General features: G+C 38.5%; 1 protein-coding gene across 1 annotated transcript; it reads left to right on the top strand.

Moving 5' to 3' along the window:
- Positions 1-1,879: 1,879 nt before the first annotated feature.
- LOC149554068 (phosphoinositide binding protein) lies at positions 1,880-25,836 on the top strand. Its single transcript, XM_089789402.1, has 5 exons — positions 1,880-2,210; positions 13,327-13,495; positions 21,115-23,565; positions 23,738-23,887; positions 23,991-25,836. Exons 1-5 carry the CDS (start codon positions 2,097-2,099, stop codon positions 25,181-25,183), a joined length of 4,077 nt encoding a protein of 1,358 aa, XP_089645528.1. The 5' UTR covers positions 1,880-2,096; the 3' UTR covers positions 25,184-25,836.
- The last annotated feature ends 236 nt before the right edge of the window (positions 25,837-26,072 follow it).

The following is a 26,072-nucleotide window of genomic DNA, read 5'->3' as shown; positions in this document are numbered from 1 at the left end:
GATTTCCCATCAACAGGCTTGCATGGAAGGGGATTGGCTTTTACACCCTTCTCATCATGTGAGAGCCCGTGCTCATATGAAGCTCTTTTGTTGTCAAGAGCATATGGAAAGCTTGGGAAGTTGTCAAGCCTTGCCTTCATTGGTCTGGTGATGAATTCTATGATGGCCTCTCTTTGAATCAACAAAACATTTGGTGGTCTCCACTGTTTGCAATCTAGGGCATCCCCCTTGCCAAGACTGAAGGTGCTAGTGCTCTGTGTTTTTTCAAACGAGGCATCAAGACTCCTAAAGATATTTTCTCTAGGGTTTCCATGAGTTTCAGATCTTGGGAAGATATGCAAGTCTAGTATCGTCTTGCCCGTTCATATCATTTAACTTTTGACTTATTACTTTCTACAATTCTAGTGCACTTAATTCATAAAGTGGGTATTTAGTCTGTTAAACCTTGGTGGACTAATTGGAAGTGGTATCTTGCCACTCCTTTCACTAGTTAGAAATCAAGTCTGGGTTATAGATGACTTTCTCCCCATCTGTTGATGGTGGATATGCTCAATCAAAGATGGCACTTGCAATCTTCTCTTTCTCAATGGAGAAAGAGCTTTGACACTATTTGGAGTGCTATAACAAAACCCAAGATTGCCCATTTTGCTTAGTACCTGGCTTTTCAAGGCCTTCCCCTTGGGCCTTAGTGCACACATATTGGGGTTCCGAATCCTAGATGTCCATTCTGTGGACAACTTGATTCTTTCCTACATATTTTCTGATTTTGTAGATGTGCTCAAAATTATTGGCACCGAATTCATGATTTCTTTAAACCTTTTCAGCTTGAACCATTTTCTTGGTACATGGTTATTTTGGGTGATTCCCTCAGGATCCCTAAGAAATTTACCCAAATTTGACATACTTTCAGGATAGAGATTTTGTTCACTCTGTGGAAAGATAGAAATGCTGTTCTTTTCACTCACAGTTTTTTTTATATTAATATTGCTATGTATACTAAGGCATGCATTTGTAATAATGTAATGACGCAGATTCAAGTACAAGCTAACAAAGTGGCCTTGGAGGTGGCCCACTTGCAAGAGCTACTCAATCACTAGGGCAATGCCCCTTGTACCATTGCCAGGGTACCTCTAGATGCCTTGGTTGATACCTTGACGCCTAGAGGCCACCATCAGAGGCGCAACTCTTCAGGCCACCACTCGCACACTCCACCTTCCCAGGCTTCCCACCACCACTCTCCTAGTGGTGGCGATGATGGATGGAGGCGCCGCTCGGTTTCCTCGCCCCGTGGTGGCACTAGCTAGTCCCTGACTCCTCCTCTTGACGCTTGGCGAGTGGTTTCTGGGAAATGGCCTTTTCGCTTAGACCTAACTATTTCACCTCTGCGGCCAGATATGAAGGATGTTGACTAGGCCACTGAGGCTGCTGATGCTATTGTTGACAGCTGGACTGTTCCCAGTTCGCCTCCCAATCCCAAAGAGATTAGGTATTCCATGATCGCGATGAGCCACCTCCCTCAACAGGCATTCCTTTAGCTGTCTAAGGTTGCTATTTATGTTTTTTTTTATGAATAGTTTATGATTCCGACTTCTATTGTGTGAACTCTTGCGGAGTGATCTTGTATCCCCCGACCTTTTTTTGTGAATTGTAATCTTAGTATATTATTTATTAATAAAAAAAAATTATTCATCAAAAAAAAAAAAAAATCATATCATTTTGTCTCTCTTGTTTGTTGTTACATTTATTTCATTGCTAATATATTACTATCCAAGCCTCACAATATATAGCACCATTAACCCCACTAACAATTTATAATTTCCAATTACGCGATTTTACAATTGAGTATAAAACTTTTTCCCCCTCTCGCATAAAACCTTTTGTCCTCGATTCTTTTTCGTCGTCCGTGTTCCATCTGAACTTGGTATGGAATTCTAAGGAAATCACGCCATAATCTACAGGTATTTTGTTTACTTGCAACACCAGGAAGGGAAAGGGTCACCCCTGTAGTCAACACACTTTGCCCCATTTCAGTGCTTCTCAATGGTATACAAGTTCATTTAGCGCTGAGAAGAGATAGCAGGAGAGGCTAAGCAAAGATGTTAGAGAAAATAGGTTTACCAGCGAAGCCATCGATGCGAGGAAGAACATGGGTATTAGATTCTTCGCATTGTCAAGGTTGTTCGTCTCAATTTACCTTTTTCAATCGTAAGGTAAGATACACATTAATTTTTAGTATAACTTTGTTTTCTTTGCGAGTATGAATTGAATTGTTGGGCGGATCGGAATATATTGATAGATGGCATGAAATCTGTTAGAAAACATTAAATAAATGTAGATGGGTGTGTGGAAAACAGCGATTCAATGCAATCCAATTTAACCTTTTAGCTGAAGAAATTATGCGTACAGCCGCACTATTAGATTCTAGATTATGTCAGATTTGGTATACTAAAAAAAATGGCTATTAGATTTTCGATGAGGAATATATCACGCTTCCAATTTGAAGAGGAGAAAGCTTGAAGTTTGTATCAATTGAGCTCAGATGTTTTCGAAAAAGGCTTCTTAAATTAGCTCTCGGAACCCATTCCCTTTTCCCTGTGAAGAAATATTGCTATATTTTACTTGATCCACCGACGAGTCTCCACTGAGTTCCCCCTGAAACTTCCACGTAGGGATGAGACCTTTTATTACTACCACATCTTCTGCCGACTATATTTATATAACAACATAGTTGTATCCTTTTTTACTTGTGTAACATTATCTCAAATGGTGTCCTGTATCTATATGCCGTAACTTCAGGTGGCTGTTATCAACCCGACCACAAAAAATTACTTTCCACTGGCAGTTGTATTGGATAAAATAGGTTTATCCTTATCTGAATCTTAAATTTCCCCAAATCTTTAAGACAACTTTTGGCTCGTCTCAAGGTTATACAGAATTCAAGTCATTTCGATGTTTGTTGAGATTTTAATAGGTTGATTTTGATTAATTGGGATATAAATTTGAATTCCTGCTTAAGATGTTCATCTTCAAAGCTTAGCATCATGTAAACATATCCAGGGCGCGTGAGGAGCATTATCCAAGTAACTTTAAGTCTGATATAAATTTATTATAGAAAGTAGAGATTTAAATTAGAAATTACAATTGACAGTTAAAATTTACACAATGATCTATATGGAGAAAGTCCCTTTGAGAGGAAAACCCCACTCTAAAATAGTTAAGTATGGTACTGAATGATCTTCAAAGTTACAATACACTTGTTGAGTAAGTCTCTGTAGGAGCTTCTCCAAGATAGAACGTGAGTACTGTTGATGTGTGTTTTATGACTCACCAAACAGTAGAACAAAATACCGAAATATCTTATCCTCTCTTGAATAAAGTCTTGTGTATGCTAAGATTGCTAGAAGATCATACAATGACTTCAAGGTTCTTTTAATGACAGGTCTTGACTGTGGATAAGATCGGTGGTTGATGTGATTTTCTGATGATCACAAAGGGCCTTACGTGTTTATTCATATTCATTTCAAGCCATACTGGATGTGGGAGCTATCTTAAGGTTTTGCAATGAAGCGCTTTTTTTTTGGATTTTTCACAGAATATGCAAAAATAAAATAGGATGGGGTTCAGGAACTCTATTCTAATCCTAAGGGTAGTGATAACAACAAATAGTATTCTAGTGGACAAATTCCTCAATTTACTGAATTCTGCTTCGCCAAGTTATACTACAACTAAGCATGAACCAGTGCAATCTTCAAGGGTTATGCCAAAGATTTTCATATCACCGCATACGCCATCATAAAGAACAATGTATACGAATAATAGAAGTTGAGCATATGCATGAAAAGATTCAGGTTAACTTTACACAACGAATTAGAATCACTAAAACGTCAAAAGTATGAACCAAAGGAGTTCATCAATACACCATCATATTCTCCATTGTAATCACCACACATTGACTATGCTAAACTTAATCTACTTGAAGAAATTTTAGGAGAACAAGCAAGCACTAAGACACGTCAAGTATTCACCAAACTCCAATGAAAATTTTATTATCTCAGTAACTCATAGCAACAATCTCATAAAAATCCCCTTTACAAATGAGAAAATGAGGCCTTTATATAGGTCCTCGATTACAACGGGTGGCCCGGATGATTACAATAACCGATGGCCGAGATCATGCCACATCAGCCCTAATTAGGGTTAGGGCAATGGAAAGGAATCTACATTAATGCCATAAGGAATCCACTACTGTAGTGGGTAATAAATGCCCATCATGCATGCTAATTTAAGAAAGAGTGGGGTGTAATAAATGATCCCTATGCACACCCACTCTGCATTTAATGCATCTATCCTTGATTTCTTTGCCTGAAAGATCGAAATCGATCTAATACTATTTCCAACTCTTCTATACTGATGCTTGGTGCAGATTCTTGCTTGAATTCTAGAACTGCAATTGCTCTTTCTGCTTTTCCCAAGCTTTCATCCCAATCTGGTAGTAAGTCCTTAGTAGTGTGCATTGTATTTGAGAAGATGGAGAAGTCCTCAAAATCATCTCTTCCATATACATTTAGCTGAAAGAATTCCTTTAACTTGACTTTCAGATTATCAGTTGTCATTTCCTCTTCCCTTAATCTTTGTGATAACAAGGATGCAACTGCATTTGATATTCCTTGCTTGATGTTATCAACAATCTTTTTCCATCGACTGGATTCCCTGGTAAAGCTTTCAAACATTTCCTTAGCCATGTTTTTGGATTTTTTGGATTTGAACTTTGATCTTTGAACGTTGAATGTCTGGGACCGGATCACTTAGTACTTTGATCTTGGTACTAGAATTTTGGATTTGAGCGTCTTTCTTGAATTTCTAGAACTAGAGCTTTCTCCTCCTTTTTCTTCAAATGCTTTCAATTCACTATTATGCTTTTTTTTACATTTTGAAGAATTCCCCCTTTTTTTTTTATCATCATCAATCATTTTTCCAATCTTGGGTACACACTTGAAGAGGGTGAAATTCAAGATCTGGAGGAGAAATTTCTAGCACTTAATCCTTTTTCATTTTTCCATGAAGGAGAAAGTTTCCAACACTTAGCCATTTATTCTTCCATGAAGGAGAAAGTTTCCAACACTTAGCCATTTATTCTTCCATGAAGGAGAAATCTTCAACACTTAGCCAGTTTTCCTTCCATGAAGGAGAAAGTTTCCAACACTTAGCCATTTTTTCTTCCATGAAGGAGAAAGTTTCCAACACTTAGCCAATTTTTCTTCCATGAAGGAGAAATCTTCAACACTTAGCCAGTTTTCCTTCCATGAAGGAGAAAGTTTCCAACACTTAGCCATTTTTTCTTCCATGAAGGAGAAAGTTTCCAACACTTAGCCAATTTTTCTTCCATGAAGGAGAAATCTTCAACACTTAGCCAGTTTTCCTTCCATGAAGGAGAAAGTTTCCAACACTTAGCCAATTTTTCTTCCATGAAGGAGAAATCTTCCAACACTTAGCCAATTTTTCTTCCATGAAGGAGAAATTTCCAACACTACCATTTTTTCTTCCAAGGCTGGATTTTTTGAGAGATCATGGATTTTGTCCATGATGGAAGAATTCCGCAACAACCATTTTTTTCCAAGGTGAGACTTTTTGAGTGATCATGGATTTTGTCCATGATGGAAGAATTCCGCAACCACCATTTTTCTCCAAGGCTGGATTTTTTGAGAGATCGTGGATTTTGTCCATGATGGAAGAATTCCATGACAACCATTTTTTTTTATTATCTTCATGCCTTTCTACTTTTGGATATTTCATGGGTGATTCCAGGCTTGAGCATTTTTTTCTTGATTGACTGTCATGCTTGCTCATTCTTTTGGATATAGACACATGTACCCTTTTGGCTCTTTATCAACCATAGCTCACTTGTTGCAGAAATAGACTTGCCAAAAATAGACATTCTAAAAATAGTAAGTTGTCCCAAAGTCAAAATAAGGCCAATCTGAGAGGCAATGAAATTTAGTAAAAATAGACTTACTAATAATAGAATTTCTAAAAATAGTAAGTCAAGACATTCAATTCTCAAACAAGCAAATAATTTCCATTCTTAGAGCCACATGGACAACACTTTTCACGTCTGGCCAATTTTACCAATTCTCATTTGAAAGAGCGAACTTTAGAAGATTTAGCCCAATACTACCAAGAACTAAAGCCAAAAGGACAAGACCAAGAGACAAAAGGGGGCCCCCCTTTTGCAATGGGGTGATGGTGTGAAAAGCCTACAACAAGTACTATTAGCAACATTTTGGCAGTATCTATGCACCTGTGTACTCTTAACAGAGAGACTACTTTCCCAAAGCTTCATTATGCAGGCAAATACAATACAAGATACCACAATTGGTATTGTATTTCAAGTGCCAATACCATGGGCAAAACTGGATGCCAAGAATGGTCATGCAGCCCTAAAAATAGCTCATAAAAGTGGAGGCATGAATTCCCACACCCCTCACACATGTAGAACTTCCAAGAATAGTATGTTAACTCCTGCTTTGTGAGGAATCTACTATAATTCATCATAATGTTATCATGTCCAAAGTAACCTCCTCCATAGAATATGTCATTTCCTTATAAATAGGCCTTCCATAACACACCAGTAAGTGGATATCTTTTGACAACCAATAATTCATCTATTTATGCACTGACATGTAACAGAAGTGCCAACACAAATTCTCACACTTTTTTGATGAAGTATAATTATTCACCAATAATATACATCATAAAAATGGCAAATAATTATGGAAAAATATTAAATAATAAATAAATATACTTAGAAAATTTGCAAGATTGAGACACTTAATCCCCATTTGAATTTGTTGTCAGAGGCCAAGTGATTCCAATGAAACAGATTGAATCTAACTGCAGGAGCAAGTACCCTCTGCAACACAATGGTAAAATGTCACGTCTGCTTACACAGAGAGGGTTTTCCCCATTTGATGAGAATTTAGAACTTTTGGAATTGAAAGTCAGAAAATCATTTGGATGCGGCCCAAACAGATATTTTTGGTTGAGACTTGGCATATTCCTTATGTGACGGTTGTTCTAAGTAATGAGTAAATGACATATTTTTTGTTTAGATATAAAGAGATATTATGTCTACATAATCAAATTAAATTATTGAAAACCATGCTGCACGCAGAATCAGAAATAAGTTCATGGAAATTCCTGAAGCATAAGGTTTGAAATGGGATGGATAGGGGTAGGAAACGACAGAAACTTGGGTTTACATTGCTTGTAGAAGAAAATACAAGATAAAGAGAAATAAAATGGAATGCTCACAGAAACAGCATAAAAAATGGTACTGGAAGCTTCATTAGGAAAGAAAAAAAATATTAAGAAACTATTTCATCCACCAAGCCTCTCCCCATGAAAATATTAGTATGTGTAATGTCTCCTTTTGCGTTATACCTGATTGTTGCCTGAAAATAAGTTTGACAATTCCAATAATACAATTTATTTACAAAGAGTTTTCTATAAATAAATGACATAATGAAAAGTAAATTTATAGACAATTATAAATAATCAACATCAAGCATAATAATCATAGATAGTCCTTATTGAGAACAAAGCATCCTAAATGCATTGGAGTCATTTTATAGCATTTATCCAACAACCAATCATATTAGGAATTTTATGGGAAAGCATGGAGACTGTCCCCACAACTATGCCCAAGAGCACAGAACAGCCATCCAAATCAAGTTGACCCCATGGCCCACAAGGAAAACAACTTGGAATGGGCTACTTAATTTAAGGACCCAGTGCAGCTGCATTTCCCTACCCTGTTTCCTTGCTAATCTTGGATATGATTGTTGTTAAGCATCCCAAATGCATTGGAGTCATTTTATAGCATTTATCCAACAACCAATCATATTAGGAATTTTATGGGAAAGCATGGTAGGAAGCATGGAGACTGTCCCCACAACTATGCCCAAGAGCACAGAACAACCTTCCAAATCAAGTTGACCCCATGGCCCACAAGGAAACCAACTTGGAATGGGCTACTTAATTTAAGGACCCAGTGCTGCTGCATTTCCCTACCCTGCTTCCTTGCTAATCTTGGATATGATTGTTGTTGGAAAATCAAATGAATAATCACCAATCTTCTAATTATTGTTAGGATGCTTGGAGACTATCTTCCTCAACCAAGCCCAAGGGCATAGAGTGATGGTCTAAGTCATTCAGCCCCTTGGCCCACCTGAAAACCAACTTGGGGTGGGGTACTTGATGAGGGAAGATCAGTATTGTTGCATCTTCCTAAGAGATTCATGAGTAAAAAAATAGTAAATACAATAATATTGCTTATGAGTCACTTGCCTTAACATTTTAGATTGTTGTACTTTTTGAGTTCTATTCAAATCAAACTTGATCATGTTAAATAATTGATTGATTGGATGAGTTCTGTTGATTCTATGATTTGACACATTGTTGAGCAATGAATAAGTGATTGTTGATTAGATGATTGATGATGTAACGAATGCTGGGTTGATATATATTGATGAATGGTGATTGAATGAATGCCGATTTGATAGAGTGGTTTGCTGATTGATTGCCTGTTTGATCTGACAAGTGATGATTACTTTTGTGGGTTCATTAGAAATGATTGATGAGTGGTCTTTGAATGCTTGCAAAGATATTTACTTCATTTGTGAAAGGGTCACCACCTTCCATAAGAATTGAGTTACTACTCTCCATTGCTGCCTTTTGAAAGTAACAAATTATTTTCCAATTTGATATCTATTGGATGTCTTCCTCAAATGAAATCTTTTCTCTTTTATATCTTCCAATGTAAGGGAAATGTCACACCTTCTCATCATGCCTACCCTTTGGCAAAATTCACAACTTTTAAAAATTAGCACCCTTTGAAAGAGTACAATCCTTCGTAATTTCTGCCCTTTGAAAGAGAGACAACCTTTTACAATTAGCATTCTTTGAAAGAGTACAACCATGCATAATTTCTGCCATTTGAAAGAGACACAACCTTTCACAATTAGCACTTTTTGGTGTTGGAATTAGCTCAGAAATAAATGATAAACAACAATAAGGGAAACATAACAACTAAAACAAATACCAAAGTTACTTTGGGAAAACCCTTCTAAAATTGAAGGTATAAATGATATATCCATCCACACAACAAAATGTCACTTTATTAATAATAAATTTGTTGAAGAGTACTATGCCTTTCACTTGAAGTGATATATATATATAACATGAGAGATTCTTAGCATTACAACTGAAGGTCTTTTCAAATTCCCAAAACATGACTTTATTTTCAAATACAACTCTTCGTATTTCCATGCCTCAATGCATGTTGTAAGACACATGTCTTTATAATTAATTTTACATTTGTTATCATAACGTCCTCCTTCAGCTGAAGGTGACCATAATAGTATAAAAGCCCAGAGATCTCTATCTCTATCACAGTTACAATCTTCAACACTCCCCCTTAGCGAGTGATAGATCTTTAGCTGAATAGTCACACAAGGCTGCAAAAATGTCAATGATAAAATCTAATCACATAGATCTTATAAAATTCATGGAATCACTCAACATGAAAACCTTGCAAAAAACACAACCAACTTTCATCACAAACTCTCTCACTGTGATGTTGTCATGGAATCTCTCAATATGACATTAAGAGAACAATTTACTGATTGTTAATAATCATGGAATCACCCAACATGATAGACCTGTAAAATCACATTCTACTTTCATCATAGATTTGCTCAACATGATGTTGTCATGGAATCTCTTAGCATGACAAACTTGCAAAAATCACAATCACCTTTCATCACAGACTCCCTCAACGTGATGCTGTCATGGAATCTCTTAACATGATGCTGTCATGGAATCTCTCAACACGACTTCCAACTCTCATCACGGAATCTCTCAATGTCAAATAGTGAACTTTACATGACTTCCAACTCACTATGATGCTGTCATGGACTCTCTCTACATGATGTTCACTACGAATCTCTCATAAGTGAAATAGTTTCAGGTTGTCCTTACAACTTATTATTAATTTTCATGTGAATATTAGGTCATAAAATCACAGCTGAAAAGCTCTTCTTTCAATGAGAGTCTTAAAATTTTACAAATACCACAAAGCATGTATAAGAAAAATAGGGATACTATAAAGACTCCCTTTCAACCAAAAAACAACTCCCTCTGAAGTTGAACATCTCCCACTAAAGATTATTGTTGTTGCATCCTGCAACCAATAGAGATTAAATTGACATCAACTTATCATAAAGACTACTTTAATCAATGTAATAAGATTGGGATAGAGTCCTACCTCCAAGTGTGAATCTCTCCCTCTGAATGCAAAGCAATCTCGACTCATTGCTATATCTTGTAGCAAAGAGAGATCATAAGAATCAACCTATCAAAAATATCAATACTAAAAGCAGATTATTTACAGTTATATTCATACAAAATTCATGATCAGTATTGAAGAATATGAAAAAACTTATCTCTGATTGTCTTATCAGATTTGAACTCCATATCCTTCCACCCAATTGTTGAAACTTTACTTCACTTAGCTAGAATTCCCATTCCATAGCTTGAGGCCACTGGTTCAATAAACAACTGAATACCTGTAGAAGATTCAATATTGATGCACTCATGCAGATAGGATTCTAAGAACACAAAAGTAAGAGCTAGCTCAGATGAAAATAAAAACTGTCTTTAAATGAACCGCCTTTCTAAATCTGATGTGACATAGACATTCATTTCTTTTCCAGCAAATGATGTATGGGTCTGATGATTTTCCTTCTGATGCTCAACTTTTCAAATGACATGTTCAAGACAGCAGTTTTGGAAGTCGACAATATCGTATGTCAAGTCAGCACTTATAACCAGCAAACACCTTTGCCTTTTTGAATGCACATTTTCCTTTCAAAATTGAAAGAATTACCTGTAACTGAAGAGACATGCACAAATCATATTGTAATGGAACTGCTATCAATTACAATGCCTAGACACTATCCCGACGAAAGGAAGAACCATGTTGCAATAACTTTCTGTGAAATCTTACTGTCCTTCACTGACTCCGCTCACTACAATTCGTCGATCATTGGATGAAAATGATTACAAAGACTATGAGCTCTGAAGACATGGATAAGGAGGAGTAGACAAATAATTCTTCAAAAGAACTATTATGTGGAATAAAATCTGTCGCCGTGTTAGAGTGAATGGCTCCCAGAAACTATTCACCACTCTTCAAACAATAGCTGCCAACTGTCATGAATGAAATTGATTCCAAAAACTCTATAGGAGTCTATGTTCTTGCAACTTGAAATCTATCTACCATCTTTGGTGCTCGGTTATGACAGTTAATGCTGTCAGAATTACCAACATAGAATGGATGACTTATTCTTTGCAAATGTTCTCCAACTCCCTATACAAATCCATTGCATGTTACTCAAATGAACATGAGCACTCCATTGAACATGAGTGCTCCAATAAAGCAAATATGCCTGACAAATTAAAATGAAACTTTGGAGGAGCTGCAAATGACAGTGACTACCCAGATAACCCTGCCCCAAACATCACCCACAGCTCCACTGATATCACTTCCGACTGAGGATGGCACAGACATCAGAATTTAACATCCCCCATATGCTCAGAGCATACCCAAAGGAGTACATCGCAGGGCATATCTGTCAAGCCAGATGAGAGTTAGTATACTGTCCCAGTCTCTTGATGAAGGACAAAACACACTAAGTGCAAAAATAATAGGAAGGAAGATTGTAAGTAAAAGAAACACTAACTGTGGAGGAAAATAACCATCATGAACATCAATGCAAGGACGGCATGAAAAGGTCTTGAATATAAGGATTCTTCACAATAACCGGTATATACTTCTCAATGATGCTCATACAACAAGCAAAAGACCACAAATGGTGTGCGTTCTCCTACTTCATAAGCTCCGTCAGAGAAGCAGCTTCCCTGATATGAGGCAATCTGAGAGCCCAGTAAATAAGAGCAGCGGTTACCATTAGACCATGGTACAATGTCCCTACAATGATCCTTCGCAAAGGATATCAGCTTTCAAACCAGTTCCAGAAATCATAAAACCCCTTTTCTGTTAAATATCGCTGCACTAGAATGATCGCACATGCATACAATAAAAGAAATAAAAATTCTCTCACAGCTACCATAATAATCACACTTGGTCTTACACAATTTCCTTATTGATGTTATCAACCTGGCTCTGATACCATGTTGGAATTAGCCCAGAAACAAATGATAAACAGAAATAAGGGGAACATAACAACTAAAATAAACACCAGAAGTTACCTTGGGAAAACCCTTCCAAAATTGGAGGGAAAAACCCAGCCACACAACAAAATATCACTTTATTGATAATAAAATTGTTCAAGTGTACAATTCCTTTTGCTTGAAGCGATATATGTAACACAAGAGAGACTCTTCACATTACAACCGAAGGTCTCTTCAAATTCCCAAAATATGACTTAATTGTCAAATACAACTCTTCGTATTTCCATGCCTCACATGTTGCAAGACAGATGTCTTTATATTTAGTATAATAATATTATAATTGTTATCATAAATGTCCTCTTCATCTGAAAGGTGACCATAACAGTATTAATGCCCAGAGATAAAGATCTCTATTGCAGCTACAATCTCCAACATTTGGAAGAGTATCCTTTGTAATTTGTGCCCTTTGAAGGAGTCACTTCCTTAGTTCCTATTCTTTTCTTCTTTTATTTATCCTTCCTTGATTCACATGGTCCATTTTTCTTCCTTCCTCCATATTTCCTTTCAAATGAATTTCTCTTCTCCCTTTTATATCTCATGTTTGAGGGAGTCACTACTTTTCATTTCATGCCTTCGGACCATTCGTTAAGATTAATTAATTTTTTAAATTATATCATATTTTTGATTTAATTATTTTATATTATAAATTTAAATTTTAGTTCTATTTATTGTTAAATCGTATGTCAAAAGGGGGACATTACAATATGTTCTTTATAATCAGATTCAGTTTACCAGGAAGCTTTTCCAAAATTTTCAGATATTTCTGACACTTGAAGAATTGGAAATATTGTCCGGGACAAGAAACAATTACCCAGCTTCCTGATTTCTCAGATCCATTGATTGAATTATTTGAAATGCTTTTTTTAAAATTTAAAATTAACTTATTTTTTGGTGATATTTTGGCTGTCTTTATTGCCCTTGACATTCTTACTTGGAGATGATCTTTTCTTTTTCTCGGTGTTATTTTACTCATAGGCTTGACTTCAATTTTAATGACCATTTTTTTGGGTTCAGCATCATTGTCGCAGATGTGGAGGCTTGTTCTGCAACAATTGTACATCACAAAGGATGTATTTACGTGGCCAGGGAGACCAACCTGTAAGAATTTGTAGTCCTTGCAAGGAACTTGAAGAAGCTGCACGGTTTACAGCACGTCAAGGACGCAAAAACCAAGCACCAAAAGGTTCACACTCCAATTTTATCTTTCTTTTATTTATCCAGGTGGAAATTCTTGTGCAGTGTCAATATAAATAATAAAGTAATAGAACAAGTAATTGACTTTATTTACCTTCCTCTTTGACACTTTGCTTTCCTGTGAAATTGACTTTCCATTCAAATTCTCTTCTGCCTAGTCTGTATATTGGCCATTGTTATAGGCAACAAGTATGAGAACTGATAACTACACAGAAAAAGATATTTAAAGCTTTGTGTGCTAAAAATAATGATTTGCAGTAGGATTTATTTTCTAAGGTAAGAAAGTGACTGTGACAACTCTAGAAGCCAGTAAAAGGGAATAAAGAAAAATGAAGGAAATATCTTTGGGTGATACTATTACGAGGTAATTGGTAAATACTTGCTTGTTAATAACAGAGACCGAAAGGTCAATTTATACAAAAGGAAGAGACGATGTTTCTTTAGGAAACGATCGTAAAGAATAGAAACATTCTATTCCAGAGAAAGCAAAAAATGAAAGCAAACTAAAGCTAAAGATATTTACAAGATAACCATTAACTAATAATAGACGTCTTATCTATTATTGTAATACCCTCCCTTAATGGTTAATCTATCTAACACACCAAGCTGTCCTCTGAATTTGACAAACTTATCAGGACCAAGAGGCTTGGTGAGAATGTCTGCAGTTTGATCTGTGGTAGGAACATACTGCAGATCTATAGTCCTGTCTTCAACCAGCGGTCGTATGTAATGACAATGAACATCCACATGCTTGGTTCGTTCATGGAAGACTGGATTCCGTGCTAACTTGATAACGCCTTCGTTATCAACAAACAGAGTAGTCGGTCCTGCTAGTGACATCTGCATATCCCCAAGCATCCGACGAAGCCAGACAACTTCACATCCTGCCTTAACAGTCCCTCTGTATTCAGCCTCTGTAGAAGAGAGAGAAACTACCTGCTGCTTCTTGCTGGTCCATGTGACTGCACCGGATCCCAAACTGAACACATATCCAGATGTTGACTTTTTATCATCAACAGAGCCTGCCCAATCTGAATCTGTGAACCCACTGAGTTTAGGATTAGAACTCTAAGAATACAGAAGTCCATAATCAGAAGTGCCCTTCACATAATGAAGCACACACTTTGCTGCCATCCAATGATCAGCCTTAGGAGCTGTCATAAAGCGTGAAATATAGCTGACTGCGAAGCTGATATCAGGCCTAGTAGCAGATTGCTAGATGAGGCTGCCTACTAGTTGCCTATACGTAGTATCATCAACGGAAGGAGAATCAGACTTGGCTAATAACTTGAGACCTTTCTCCATAGGTGTAGATGCAGGTTTGCAATCCTGCATTCGGAATTTGTCTAACAAGGCCCTGGCATATTTGGACTAAGAGATGAATATACCAGAAGACTGTTGCCAAACTTCAACACCTAAGCAATAATGCATGAGCCCAAGGTCAGTCATATCAAAAGACTGGCATAAGTGTTGTTTGATTCCTTGAATCAAAGATGCCGAACTGCCAGTGATGATCAGATCATCCACATAGATAACCAGAAGGATGATGTCACTGTCAGTAGTCTTGATGTACAGATTTGAGTCTGAAGAACTCCTCTTGAAGCCTTGATCACTGAGGTACGTATCAATCTTGATGTACCATGCCCGAGGGGCCTGCTTCAAACCATAGAGAGCTTTTACCAATCTGAGAACCTGATGGTCTTTACCAGCGACCTTGAAACCAGGAGGCTGTGTCATGTAGACCTCTTCATGGAGATCACCATTCAGGAAAGCACTCTTTACGTCCATTTGATGGACCTTCCAGCCAAACTGTGCTGCCATGGCTAGGACTAATCTGATGGTGCTCATCTTTGCAGTAGGAGCAAAGGTCTCCTCATAATCAATGCCCTGACGCTGAGAAAAGCCCTTTGCCACTAAACGAGCTTTGTACTTATCCAAAGTACCATCTGATTTGTATTTGATTTTGTAGACCCATTTGCAGCTAATGGGTTTCTTCCCTGGGGGAAGATCAGAAAGGACCCAAGTGTTGTTCTTCAGCAGGCTCTAGTGTTCAGATTGCATGGCCTATTCCCACTCTGAAATTCCTTTAGCCTCGGAATATGTTTGAGGTTCAAACACACTGTGAATGTTGGCCATAAGAGCAAAGTTAACAAAATCTGTAGTTTTGCTCTTTTTCCGAGCAATTCTCCCATCAATGAGCTCATCATCATGAAGATCAGCAAGTGTCTTAGCCCACCACTTAGGCCGGAGAGGAGAATGACCAACAGTAGTACTAGGAGATGCTTGATCAGCAGGATCCTGATCAGAAGAATCTGGATCAAACTCAGGTGAAGCATCTTCAAAACGCGGTGATCCTGCAGGAGAAGCCGGAGGTGTCTGTACAGGTATCACTGGCAGGACTGGAGCTGTAGGAGCTACTGGAGCCCTCCCATCAGGTGGACCTAATGGAAGCCGAACTTCCAAATCATGAACTGCATAGGCTGGTCTGTTGGATTAGGAACAGGAGAAACAGGCATGAATGGTCCTCGTTGCTCATCAAAGACTACATCGCGGCTATATATGAGACGAGATGTCTCAACATCAATAAGGCGGTAGGCTTTGTGAAGACTGCTATATCCAGCAAGCATCAGTTTCTGACTCTTGGCATCCAACTTGGTGCGTGAAGCATCAGGGATCCAAACAAAAGCAAGAGAGCCAAAAACCTTCAGGTGACTGATTCTAGGCTTGCGACCTGACCAGGCCTCTTCCGGAGTTTTACCTTTGACCGCCACTGTGGGTGACCGGTTCAACAGATAAACTGTAGTGTTAACTGCTTTTGCCCAGAAAACGCTTTGGAACATGTCTGTGTTCGAGCATGGAACGAGCCATCTCGGTCATTGTCCTGTTCCGACGTTCAACTACACTATTCTGTTGTGGCGTGTGGGGTGTGGTGAACTGGCGTTGGATGCCATGTGTATCCAAGAAGCTGGAGAAAACATTAGAACAAAATTCCCCCCCATTGTCTGATCTAAGAGTAATAATAGATTTCCCGGACTCTTTTTCAACTAAGGGTTTAAACTTCTGAAATACAGTAAATGCATTGGATTTCTTTTTAAGGAAATAAACCCACATTTTTCTACTGAAATCATCTACAAACAACAGAAAATACCTGTACCCAAGAACAGAAGGAGTGGCCATAGGGCCGTAGATATCAGCATGAACAAGTTGAAGTACTTGAGAAGCTCGCCAAGAATTGCCACTGGGGAAAGGTGTGCGATGTTGCTTCCCAGCCTGACATGCGTCACAAACTCCAAGGTGTTGGGTTTGAATCTTTGGCAAACCAAGAACAAGCTCATCCCGAGCAAGTTGTGAGAGATAATGCACATTTAAGTGCCCATATCGCTGATGCCAAAGTGTGCTGATGGAAGATCGTCGAGCAGCCATAGCTAAGTCCTGAGAATCACCAGAATCAGTAAGTCTGAAAAGACCATGATCCTCAAGACCAACTGCAACAGTAGACTTAGTCGCCCGATCAATGATGGTGCACTGATGTGAACTGAAGGTGACTGCCAAGTGTGGAGAATGTCGCAGCAACTGACTGACCGAGAATAGATTTAGTTCCATCCTTGGAACGTAGTACACATCAAGGAATATGAGCTTCCTCCCAACAGACTGAATTTGAATGTTGCCTTTACCAACAACCGTGTACTCTTCTCCACCACCAAAGATAACAAAATCTGAATAAGGCTGGTAGTCAGTAAACCAGTCTCTGCGGTGAGTGAAATGTCGAGAGGCACCTGAATCAATGTACCAGGCAGATGACTGCACATGATCTGCGGGTCTTTTAGCCATGAAGGCATAAAAGGCAGATTTCGCCTGCTCAGTGTGCTCTGCACTGTTGCTTTGGGTTGCGAACCTGATTGCTTAGACTGGGCAGCTAAGCGTTTCCAACATGCAACCTTCATGTGACCATACTTGTGGCAATAGTTGCATTGAATGCTCTTCTTTTTGGTACCATCGGATGCTGGAGCAGAAGACTTCTGCTGAGATGGTTGCTGAAACTTGCCCTTATCCTTTTGAAAGGATTTCGCAGCAAAGGCTTGCTCAGTGGAGGTGGAACTGGAGCTGCTACCGAACTGTTGTTTCCACCGATCTTCCTGAAGTAGCAGGGTGCAGAGATCAGTGAACTTTAGATCAACACCAGTAGATGTGATGTTGAGAGTCTCGATAAAATGCTCATAGGAATTTGGTAAACTCCGAAGAGTGATTACCACAATATCCTCTTCCTCCATCTTGCGACCGATGGCAAGTAACTGATCACGGATTTCCTGAATCCGATTTAGGTGTGCCTGGAGCGAGGTGCGCTCATCCATGACAATAGAAAACAGAGTGTTTTTCAGAAAGAAGGCTCTGCTCTTGTCGGAAGTCTCATGAAGACCTTTTAGATGTGTTCAGATTTTGGCAGTTGTCTTGCCGGATGGAATCTGAGAAAGCTGGTCATCAGCTACGGAGAGTTTGAGAAGCATTACTGCCTCTCGATTGTTCAGATCCCATGTATCTTGAAGTCGGACGCTGCTTAACACCCAAAACAAGTTGATCGGTGTTTCGATATTTGAAGATTGCGATGATGCGTTGCTTCCAGGTTCCATAATTGCGACCATTGAATTTGGAATTATGCTCGAGCAGAATATTTGTCAGAGATGCCATGGCACATTTTTTAATGAAAAACTGTGAAGGCACGTTCTTCGAGGCAAAAATACGGAAGACCTAGAAGAATCAGAGAATGACCCAGAAGAGAGCTCGAAAAACCCAGAAGGAATTTGCTGTCGTTTTTTGAATCCGCTGGCTCGAAAATCAAGGCACAAAAATCGAAGCACCCAGAAAAAACGGACGACAACCCAGTTGAGCTCTCGAAAAACCCACCAAGAATCTGCAAACAAAATTTTTTTTTGACCCCAAAAATTAGGGTTTCGAGCAAAATAGCAGTCGGCGGCCGAAAAGGTCAAAAACAGCAAAAATGGTGTTTTGCAGGGCAAAAAATGGCCGATTTGGATAAATGAACACCCAAAAAAGGAAGATATGCTAGCAAAGAGGGTCGTGAATGCTTCAGCAGTGATCTTCGGCATTCGAAATAGTCGTTTTCTGTAGGCGTTTTGCGGGTCCAAAAAATCGCGTCGTTTTCTGCATATATTTGTTCAGATTTGCGCTGCCATGTGACGCGATTGCATGAGGAGACAAGGTCCCCATGGAGGAAGGATGCTTGCAGGCCGCAAATCTCAAAAAAAAAACACCAAGAAAAGAAATCCGTGATTTCAAAAATAAATGCCTAGAAAAATATCCGCAGGTCTGCCAAAAAAAATCCGTGAGCTTAAAAAAATCTCAGACAAAAAACTATTCTGAAAATCTCAGGGTTTTTAGATTAGGAAGCAAGGTTCACATAATAGTTTCGTAAATTGGCTCTGATAATTTCAGAAAAGAAATTATAATTTTCGAAAAAATTAAGAAAGATGCTCTGATACCATATTACGAGGTAATTGGTAAATACTTGCTTGTTAATAACAGAGACCGAAAGGTCAATTTATACAAAAGGAAGAGACGATGTTTCCTTAGGAAACGATCGTAAAGAATAGAAACATTCTATTCCAGAGAAAGCAAAAAACGAAAGCAAACTAAAGCTAAAGATATTTACAAGATAACCATTAACTAATAATAGACGTCTTATCTATTATTGTAATAGATACAAGATTGCTCTTATACCTTGGATGCACATTATTTTTTGAAAAACATTAACTGACTTACCTACCTTCCTTTGGCAAAGACCTTGAGCATCTATCATTAAGCCTGTCGGTTAGCTAATGTGAGATCTGGTATGCAATATGATAATATTCTGAATTCTTTCCTTTTAATGAAAAATAGCTACCTCTCCCTGTTAAGTTGACGGTCCTTTATAGAGAGTAAAGATGCAATATCTTGGTGCTGACCAAAAACATAGTACATCATCCTAGTGTCAGTAGCAAATGATTTCCCCTGTAATTGCTTCTTGAAACTTGTGCATCTTTAAGGAAACTTCTAGACGATCCTTACTTAGATGAATGTGGCAAGGTATATGCCTTGAAACTCTATGCAACCTCAATTAGGAACCTCCTTGAGATCAACAATCTTATAATTTGTAAATGACAAGAGCGTTTGGCATGGGAGTCAAATATGGTAGGTGTTACAGGCTGTGTTGCATTAATCTAGGACAAAACTTTTGTGAAGACGTGGCATTGTAGAATACACCTTCATGAATCTTTGATATCAATGAAATCCCTTTGATCAAAATAGCATTACTAAATAAAAACATTATCCATAATTCTTTGCTTAAAATGACGACTTGCGGTAACAATTAATTTTATGGTAAGGAATGACTGTGACAGCTCTGGAAACCTGCAAAAGACAAACAGGAAATAGTTTTAGTCAATGTAAGGTTTCTCTTACACCCTGCTCCTGCATCATTATCTGAAAAAGAAAATCAATCAACTTGCCTGCATTACCAATGTGAAGACCTCGAGCATCTCTAATGTAGCACGTAGATCAGCTGATGTGAGTTTTTTTGAAGGAAATGGAGTTTAGCTTCAACTACTGTTGTTATTCGTTCCTAAAATGACATTATATTTTATATACTGAGAAATCTTGCTTCAACGGGCACCATCAAAGTTACCTTTCGTCTAAAAGTGCATTTTAAAATCTAAAGTTGAAGAACAAATTAAAAGTCTCCAGCTGCCTACTTTTTGAATCATAAGCATCAAAGAAAATCTTCTCTACAATGAGCTAATTCACTAAAGATCCCAGAACATCTTTTGAGTAACAAAGTGTATTCTACACTTGGATTGCAAATTTTCACTTCAGAAATTGTGCTTGATATTGATTTTACTACAGCATTTAAGCTCTTTTGAGGAAGTCTATAAGTGCTGCCCATCTTTTGTAAAGGACTAATTGGTTAACCACCTATGTATACAAGCTGATAGTCATGGAATGATTCCTACGTAGCCATCTATTTTCTTTGGTCAATAGCCTTGTATGGTTCTAACTTCTACCTTGTAATGAGCTATCCTACCAAACTAATATTGAGTCCGCTCCTTGCAATGCATATATATGATACTTCATAATGAGATGAAAGTCTCCATTGAACCAAACATTTACATGTCCAAGTTGTCCAAGCCATGCACATGGTTATCTGTGACTGTGAATCAATTCAAATTAAATTTACCTAAATGATTAATTTGTAATGCAAAATACTACTCTGTTGAACTGGAGTAGGACTGGGATGGACAATGTCCTCAGAAGTCCTAGCTACCATGTGCAAGTTCCAGCAATGACAATTGATGCTATGTGACAGTTCATTTTGCTAATTTGTTCCTAGTGCTTCACACCTTAAGAACTAGGGTTTGCAATGACTGCAAAGTGGAACCATTCAGGCGTATGAAATACTACATACATTTAATCCTGGAGAATAACATCTAAAATCTGCTAGAGGTTATCTGCATTGTGGCCTTCCAATATTTTTCCTAAAACTTTGCTAAGCTTAGAGTTACTTTGTTGAATCTTTCTTGTGTCAGCTAAACAAATGGCTTATGCTTTGTATTGCAGGTGGCTCGAGAACATCCGCAAAATCTGATGATGAAGTATTACAACAGATCCTTGGCACTGATGGGAAACCTGAAAGTCCAATAGACCTTAACTCCACTGGAGATGATCATGCAAGTGCTGCAGCTGATGCTTCAAATTCTATGTTGCTGGAAGGTGAGGACTCAAATCAGAATCAACAAAATGAGTTATCTGAAAGTAGCTCTCGGGATGGTACCATCCATGGTCATATTGAGGAGGATTCTGCTTCACCTGAAGAATTGCGGCAACAGGCCCAGGAGGAGAAGAAAAAATTTCACGTTCTTAAGAAAGAAGGAAAGAATGAAGAAGCACTACAAGCATTCAAACGGGGCAAGGAGATTGAACGGCGCGCTGAAGCTTTAGAGTTATCTTTGAGGAAAAGTCGTAGAAAGCCCGGTTCCTTTATGCTAGGCACTGTGGAGTTAAAGCAAGAAGAACTTGGAGATCCAGAAAGGAAGGCTCCAGATACATCCGGGGATAGTGAGGATTTGGACTTGGCTAAACAAGTTAAGAAAAATAAATCAACAATACGAGGAAAGGATAAAAGTGATGATATATCTAGTGAACTAAAAGAGCTGGGATGGTCTGATGCTGATTTGCAGGATGTGGACAGAAAACCAGGCAAGATGACTCTGGATGGTGAATTGTCCAGTCTAATAAGGGAATCTCATAATTCTAAAGCAAACAGCCCCAGTATTGAACTTGCAAGCAGTACTGATCGGACACAGGTACTTGCACATAAAAAAAGGGCCCTTGCACTAAAGCGTGAAGGAAAGCTTGGAGAAGCAAAGGAAGAGCTGAAGAAAGCTAAAATTCTAGAAAAGCAACTGGAAGAACAAGAGATGATTGGGCAGGATGTCGAATCTGATGATGAGCTTGCTGCATTGATACGTGGCTTAGATAATAATTCAAAAGGAGAAGCCTATTCATTGAAAGGCATGGGTGTAAAGTTTGGAGAAGAGTCAATTTTTGACCCAAGCCATATAACAACCATGGCAGGTGAATTTGATGACGACGTTGGTATTGATGTGACCGATGATGATAGCCATGATCCAGAAATTGCTGCAGCCTTGAGATCCATGGGTTGGCAAGAGGAGGATCTGGGTACTGGGTCTTCAACACAATCTCTTGTAGATGAAAAATGCAATTCTCACCGCGATACAGCTGCTTTACAGCAAGAAGTGATATCCCTTAAGAGAGAAGCTCTCGCCCTAAAGCGAGCAGGCAATGCCACTGAGGCAATGGAACAGTTGCGGCAAGCTAAGCTGCTTGAAAAAGAGCTGCATAGCATAACATCACAGCACTCGGTGAATGACACTAATTTAAAGTATGAGGTTTCCAATCAAGTGGATTCTCAAACACCAGGATCAGGAAATGTAGGTAAAAAGTCACACTTAGCAGAAAAAAATGCAAGTTTAATGAATTTACATGATGAAGATGGTGAGTCAATTGAGGTAACCGATGAAGATATGGGGGACCCTGAACTTGTCAAAGCACTAAGAGAAGTGGGTTGGCAGGAAGCTGATCAAGATAGTGTTCCAAGAAAAAAATCTCAAACTATGCTATCTGGCCAAATTTCTTCAGTGACATCTCCATTGAAAATGTCAAAAACAAAAACAGAGCTGCAGAAGGAACTATTAGGCATTAAAAGGAAGGCCCTTAACCTTAGACGGAACGGGAGAATTGACGAGGCAGATGCAGAGTTGAATAGAGGTAAATTATTAGAAAAGCAATTGGAAGAGATGGAAACTTTGCAGAAGCCTCAAAATATGCAGGCAAGCATATTGTATGATAACTCTAAACCAAGTCGAAAAGATAGAGGTTGTCATGTGAGGGTATCACCACTTACAGTGGAAGAGGATGACAAGTTGATTGAAGTCACTGAAGAAGATATGGTGGATCCTGAACTTTTCAAAGAGTTAAATGGCCTTGGATGGAAGGAAGCTGATCAAGAGAGTGTGTCAAGGAATTCTGAAAGTCAGAACATTCTTCCAGCACAATCTGGTAATAAGTCATCACCAGCATCTCCATTCCAGATGTCAAAGTCCAAAGCAGAGCTGCAAAAGGAACTATTAGGGCTAAAAAGGAAGGCTCTTGCTCTTAGACGTGAAGGGCGGTTTGAAGAGGCAGATGCGGAGTTGAGTAAAGGAAATTTTTTAGAGAATCAATTAGAAGAAATAGAAACATTACAGAATAGTCAGAATAGTCAAACAAGTATCTTGCAGGACAATCTGAAACCAATCCAGAAAGGAAGAGTTAGTGACTCGACATTGTTATCTTTTCAAGTGGATGAAGATGCTGAAAGAGTGAAAAGACAAGATGTGCATGACCCTTACATGCTTGTAGCATTGAGGACGACATATCAGAGAAATGACACTGACAAAGTGGATGAAATGAAAGTTTCACCAACCTCTCATCAACCCCTTGATACAGGTCCATCTTCTTCACAGGCATCACTTGATCACTTAGGCCTTTATGGTTTGGGTAGTTTAAAAGAAAAATGTTTAAAATTTGTTTCAAGTGTTTCTGTGCTTGAACATTTTGCATTAATAGAATTATATCGAAGACATATCTCCCATAATTTGTTTGTTGATATGCATTGCAGTTCCTGATGCTTTTACTGATGCAAGCAAAGCTAGAGGACTAAAGACAGTGGAAAACAATAGAATTTCTTTTACTGGCAAATGTGATGACACTCAGGATATATTCCTGCCAATTAATGTAATTGGAGAACCAAATAAAAATATTTTATCAGGTGAGTGTGGCCAAATTAGATTTGTCATTGATCTACAGTTTACGTTTATACGCTGAGTATGTGGAAGATGCACTTACAACTGCCCTTTGCCTTTGTGATTTAGAGAGTCAACCCCAAAATGTTGTTGATTTGCTTACTGGTGACACATGGAAAGCTCCTCTGCCAGAGCATAATGCCATACCCAGCACAAGTGGGATCTCCAAAGGGACAAGCCTAACCAAAGTTCAGGTGAAGATTAACAGCGTTTCTGGTGGTAATCCAGAACAAAACATTCAACATGCCTCAGCTGCAGACAAGGCAAAGGCTATGATGCTGAATGCTCCTGATGTTTCAAGCATGGCAAACACCAGTGCAGAAACTGCTGAGATTTCTGCGTCTCAAACTGCTCCCCAAACTCAGGAGTTGCAACAACAAATATTATCTCATAAGAGGAAGGCTCTTGCACTGAAAAGAGAGGGCAAGTTAGCAGAGGCTAAGGAGGAGCTACAACTTGCCAAGTTACTAGAAAGGAAAAGAGAGCTTGAGGGCAATAGTGGTAGCCAAGTGTCATCATCATCTCCATCTTATACTGTCAATGCTTCTGAACAGATGATAAAACCATTAAAAGATGCCATCCCCAATGTAGAGTCTTCTCAAACAGCTATGAAATTTGTTCCTGCTTTGTTTTCTGATAGCACCCAAGTTTCGCCCTTAGGTAATGAAAACGATGTTTCCTCAAAGAAGCAACAAATCCATAAGCAAGCCCCAACTAAAGATCGTCTAAAGTTGCAGCGGGAGTCACTTGCACATAAAAGGCGTGCTCTTGCTTTGAGACGTGAAGGAAAAGTGGAAGAAGCTGAGGCTGAATTTGAGCTAGCAAAGTCTTTGGAGAATCAGATGGATGAATTAGCTGGCAACAACACACAAGCTCATCATTCCAGTGTTGGCATTGGCAGTGATGATGGGAGTCTAGTTGAGGATATTCTTGATCCCCATTTGTTGTCTGCCTTGAAAGGAATTGGCTGGAAAGAGAGTGATATCTTTAGCCAGGTGCCAACTAAAGGACTTGATGCCAAAAACAAAGGGCATGAATCTATATCTAACTCTGTCCGTAGCAACTTTGGAAATGAGTCTTCACAAGCAAATGTAGAACAAACTTTAGGTTTAAAAGAAGAAAGGGCCCATCTTGAAGAAAAAATAAAAGCAGAAAAATTGAGGGCACTCAATTTGAAACGAGCTGGTAAACAAACTGAGGCGTTAGATGCACTTCGTGGTGCGAAGCAGCTTGAGAAGAAGTTACAGTCATTAGTGGCTTAAAGCTCTTCTATATTTGGATCGTAAAAACTTCTAAAATGCCTGAGTCTGAATATCATGTCCTCTTTTGAACCCATGCGGCCTATGTGTGAGATATGCATGATTTGGATTCCATAATGCTTGTTTTTGCATCACATTATGCAATCATGCAATTTGTGTATTTGAAGAGACAATGAGAAGCATGATCAAAATTAAGAATATGAATTTTCAGCAGGATTCTGTGTTTTGGTAGAGCCAAGATGTAATCCGGCCATGGGCATGAAGGAAAGATCACATTTTGAGAAACATTTTTAAGTAAAGAACCTTGCCAATTGTGACTTGAGAGGGTGGGGAACGATGCAGGAAGGAAATTTGGCCTTTTTGCATGGGCCTGAGCTCCAAACAAACTTATTATTGCCTAAAAATTGACTTCATCTTGATTTTGTGGAGAAATGAATATGTAATTACAAAATAGGAAATTTAGTTCAACATGTGTTGAAATGTTTCTTGTACATTCATCAAACTCGGTGAAAATCAGTGTGGTTTGCCTACAAGTTGTTTTTTCTTGATTCCCTGATGAGATATGATTAATGTGGCCTTCCATCATTTGTATTGTATGTTCATCATCGTCAATCAGGCATTTGCAAACAATGAATTTGAATTGAACTTTATATATTGCTAGGCAGTGTACCTTCCCTCACTTTTATGAGTCTGAATGGGCAGGGAAGCCTTATGAAACTCCAATGATTGTTCATTTTTTTGGTCTTTCAGGGTTATGCATTTGCCAGGAACAATATGTAGCATATGTGAATTGTGGGCTTGGACAGTACATGCACATATTGCATTTGTACAATCATAAACCATGTTGCAATTTATCAATAAGTAAACGAATGGATGGAAGTGTCATAATGAG

This window comes from Cupressus sempervirens, chromosome 6 (assembly GCF_028749045.1).
Source record: "Cupressus sempervirens isolate cs-2001-9-10 chromosome 6, ASM2874904v1, whole genome shotgun sequence".
Taxonomy (NCBI): domain Eukaryota; kingdom Viridiplantae; phylum Streptophyta; class Pinopsida; order Cupressales; family Cupressaceae; genus Cupressus; species Cupressus sempervirens.
This window is presented reverse-complemented; position numbering and strand designations above follow the sequence as displayed.

Excerpts from the sequence above, each read along its gene's own strand:
- LOC149554068 (XM_089789402.1), top strand. The coding sequence starts at position 2,097 with ATGTTAGAGAAAATAGGTTTACCAGCGAAGCCATCGATGCGAGGAAGA. Across the intron at positions 13,496-21,114 it reads CAAAAACCAAGCACCAAAAG|GTGGCTCGAGAACATCCGCA; the intron begins GTTCACACTCCA and ends TTTGTATTGCAG. Across the intron at positions 23,566-23,737 it reads TCATCAACCCCTTGATACAG|TTCCTGATGCTTTTACTGAT; the intron begins GTCCATCTTCTT and ends TATGCATTGCAG.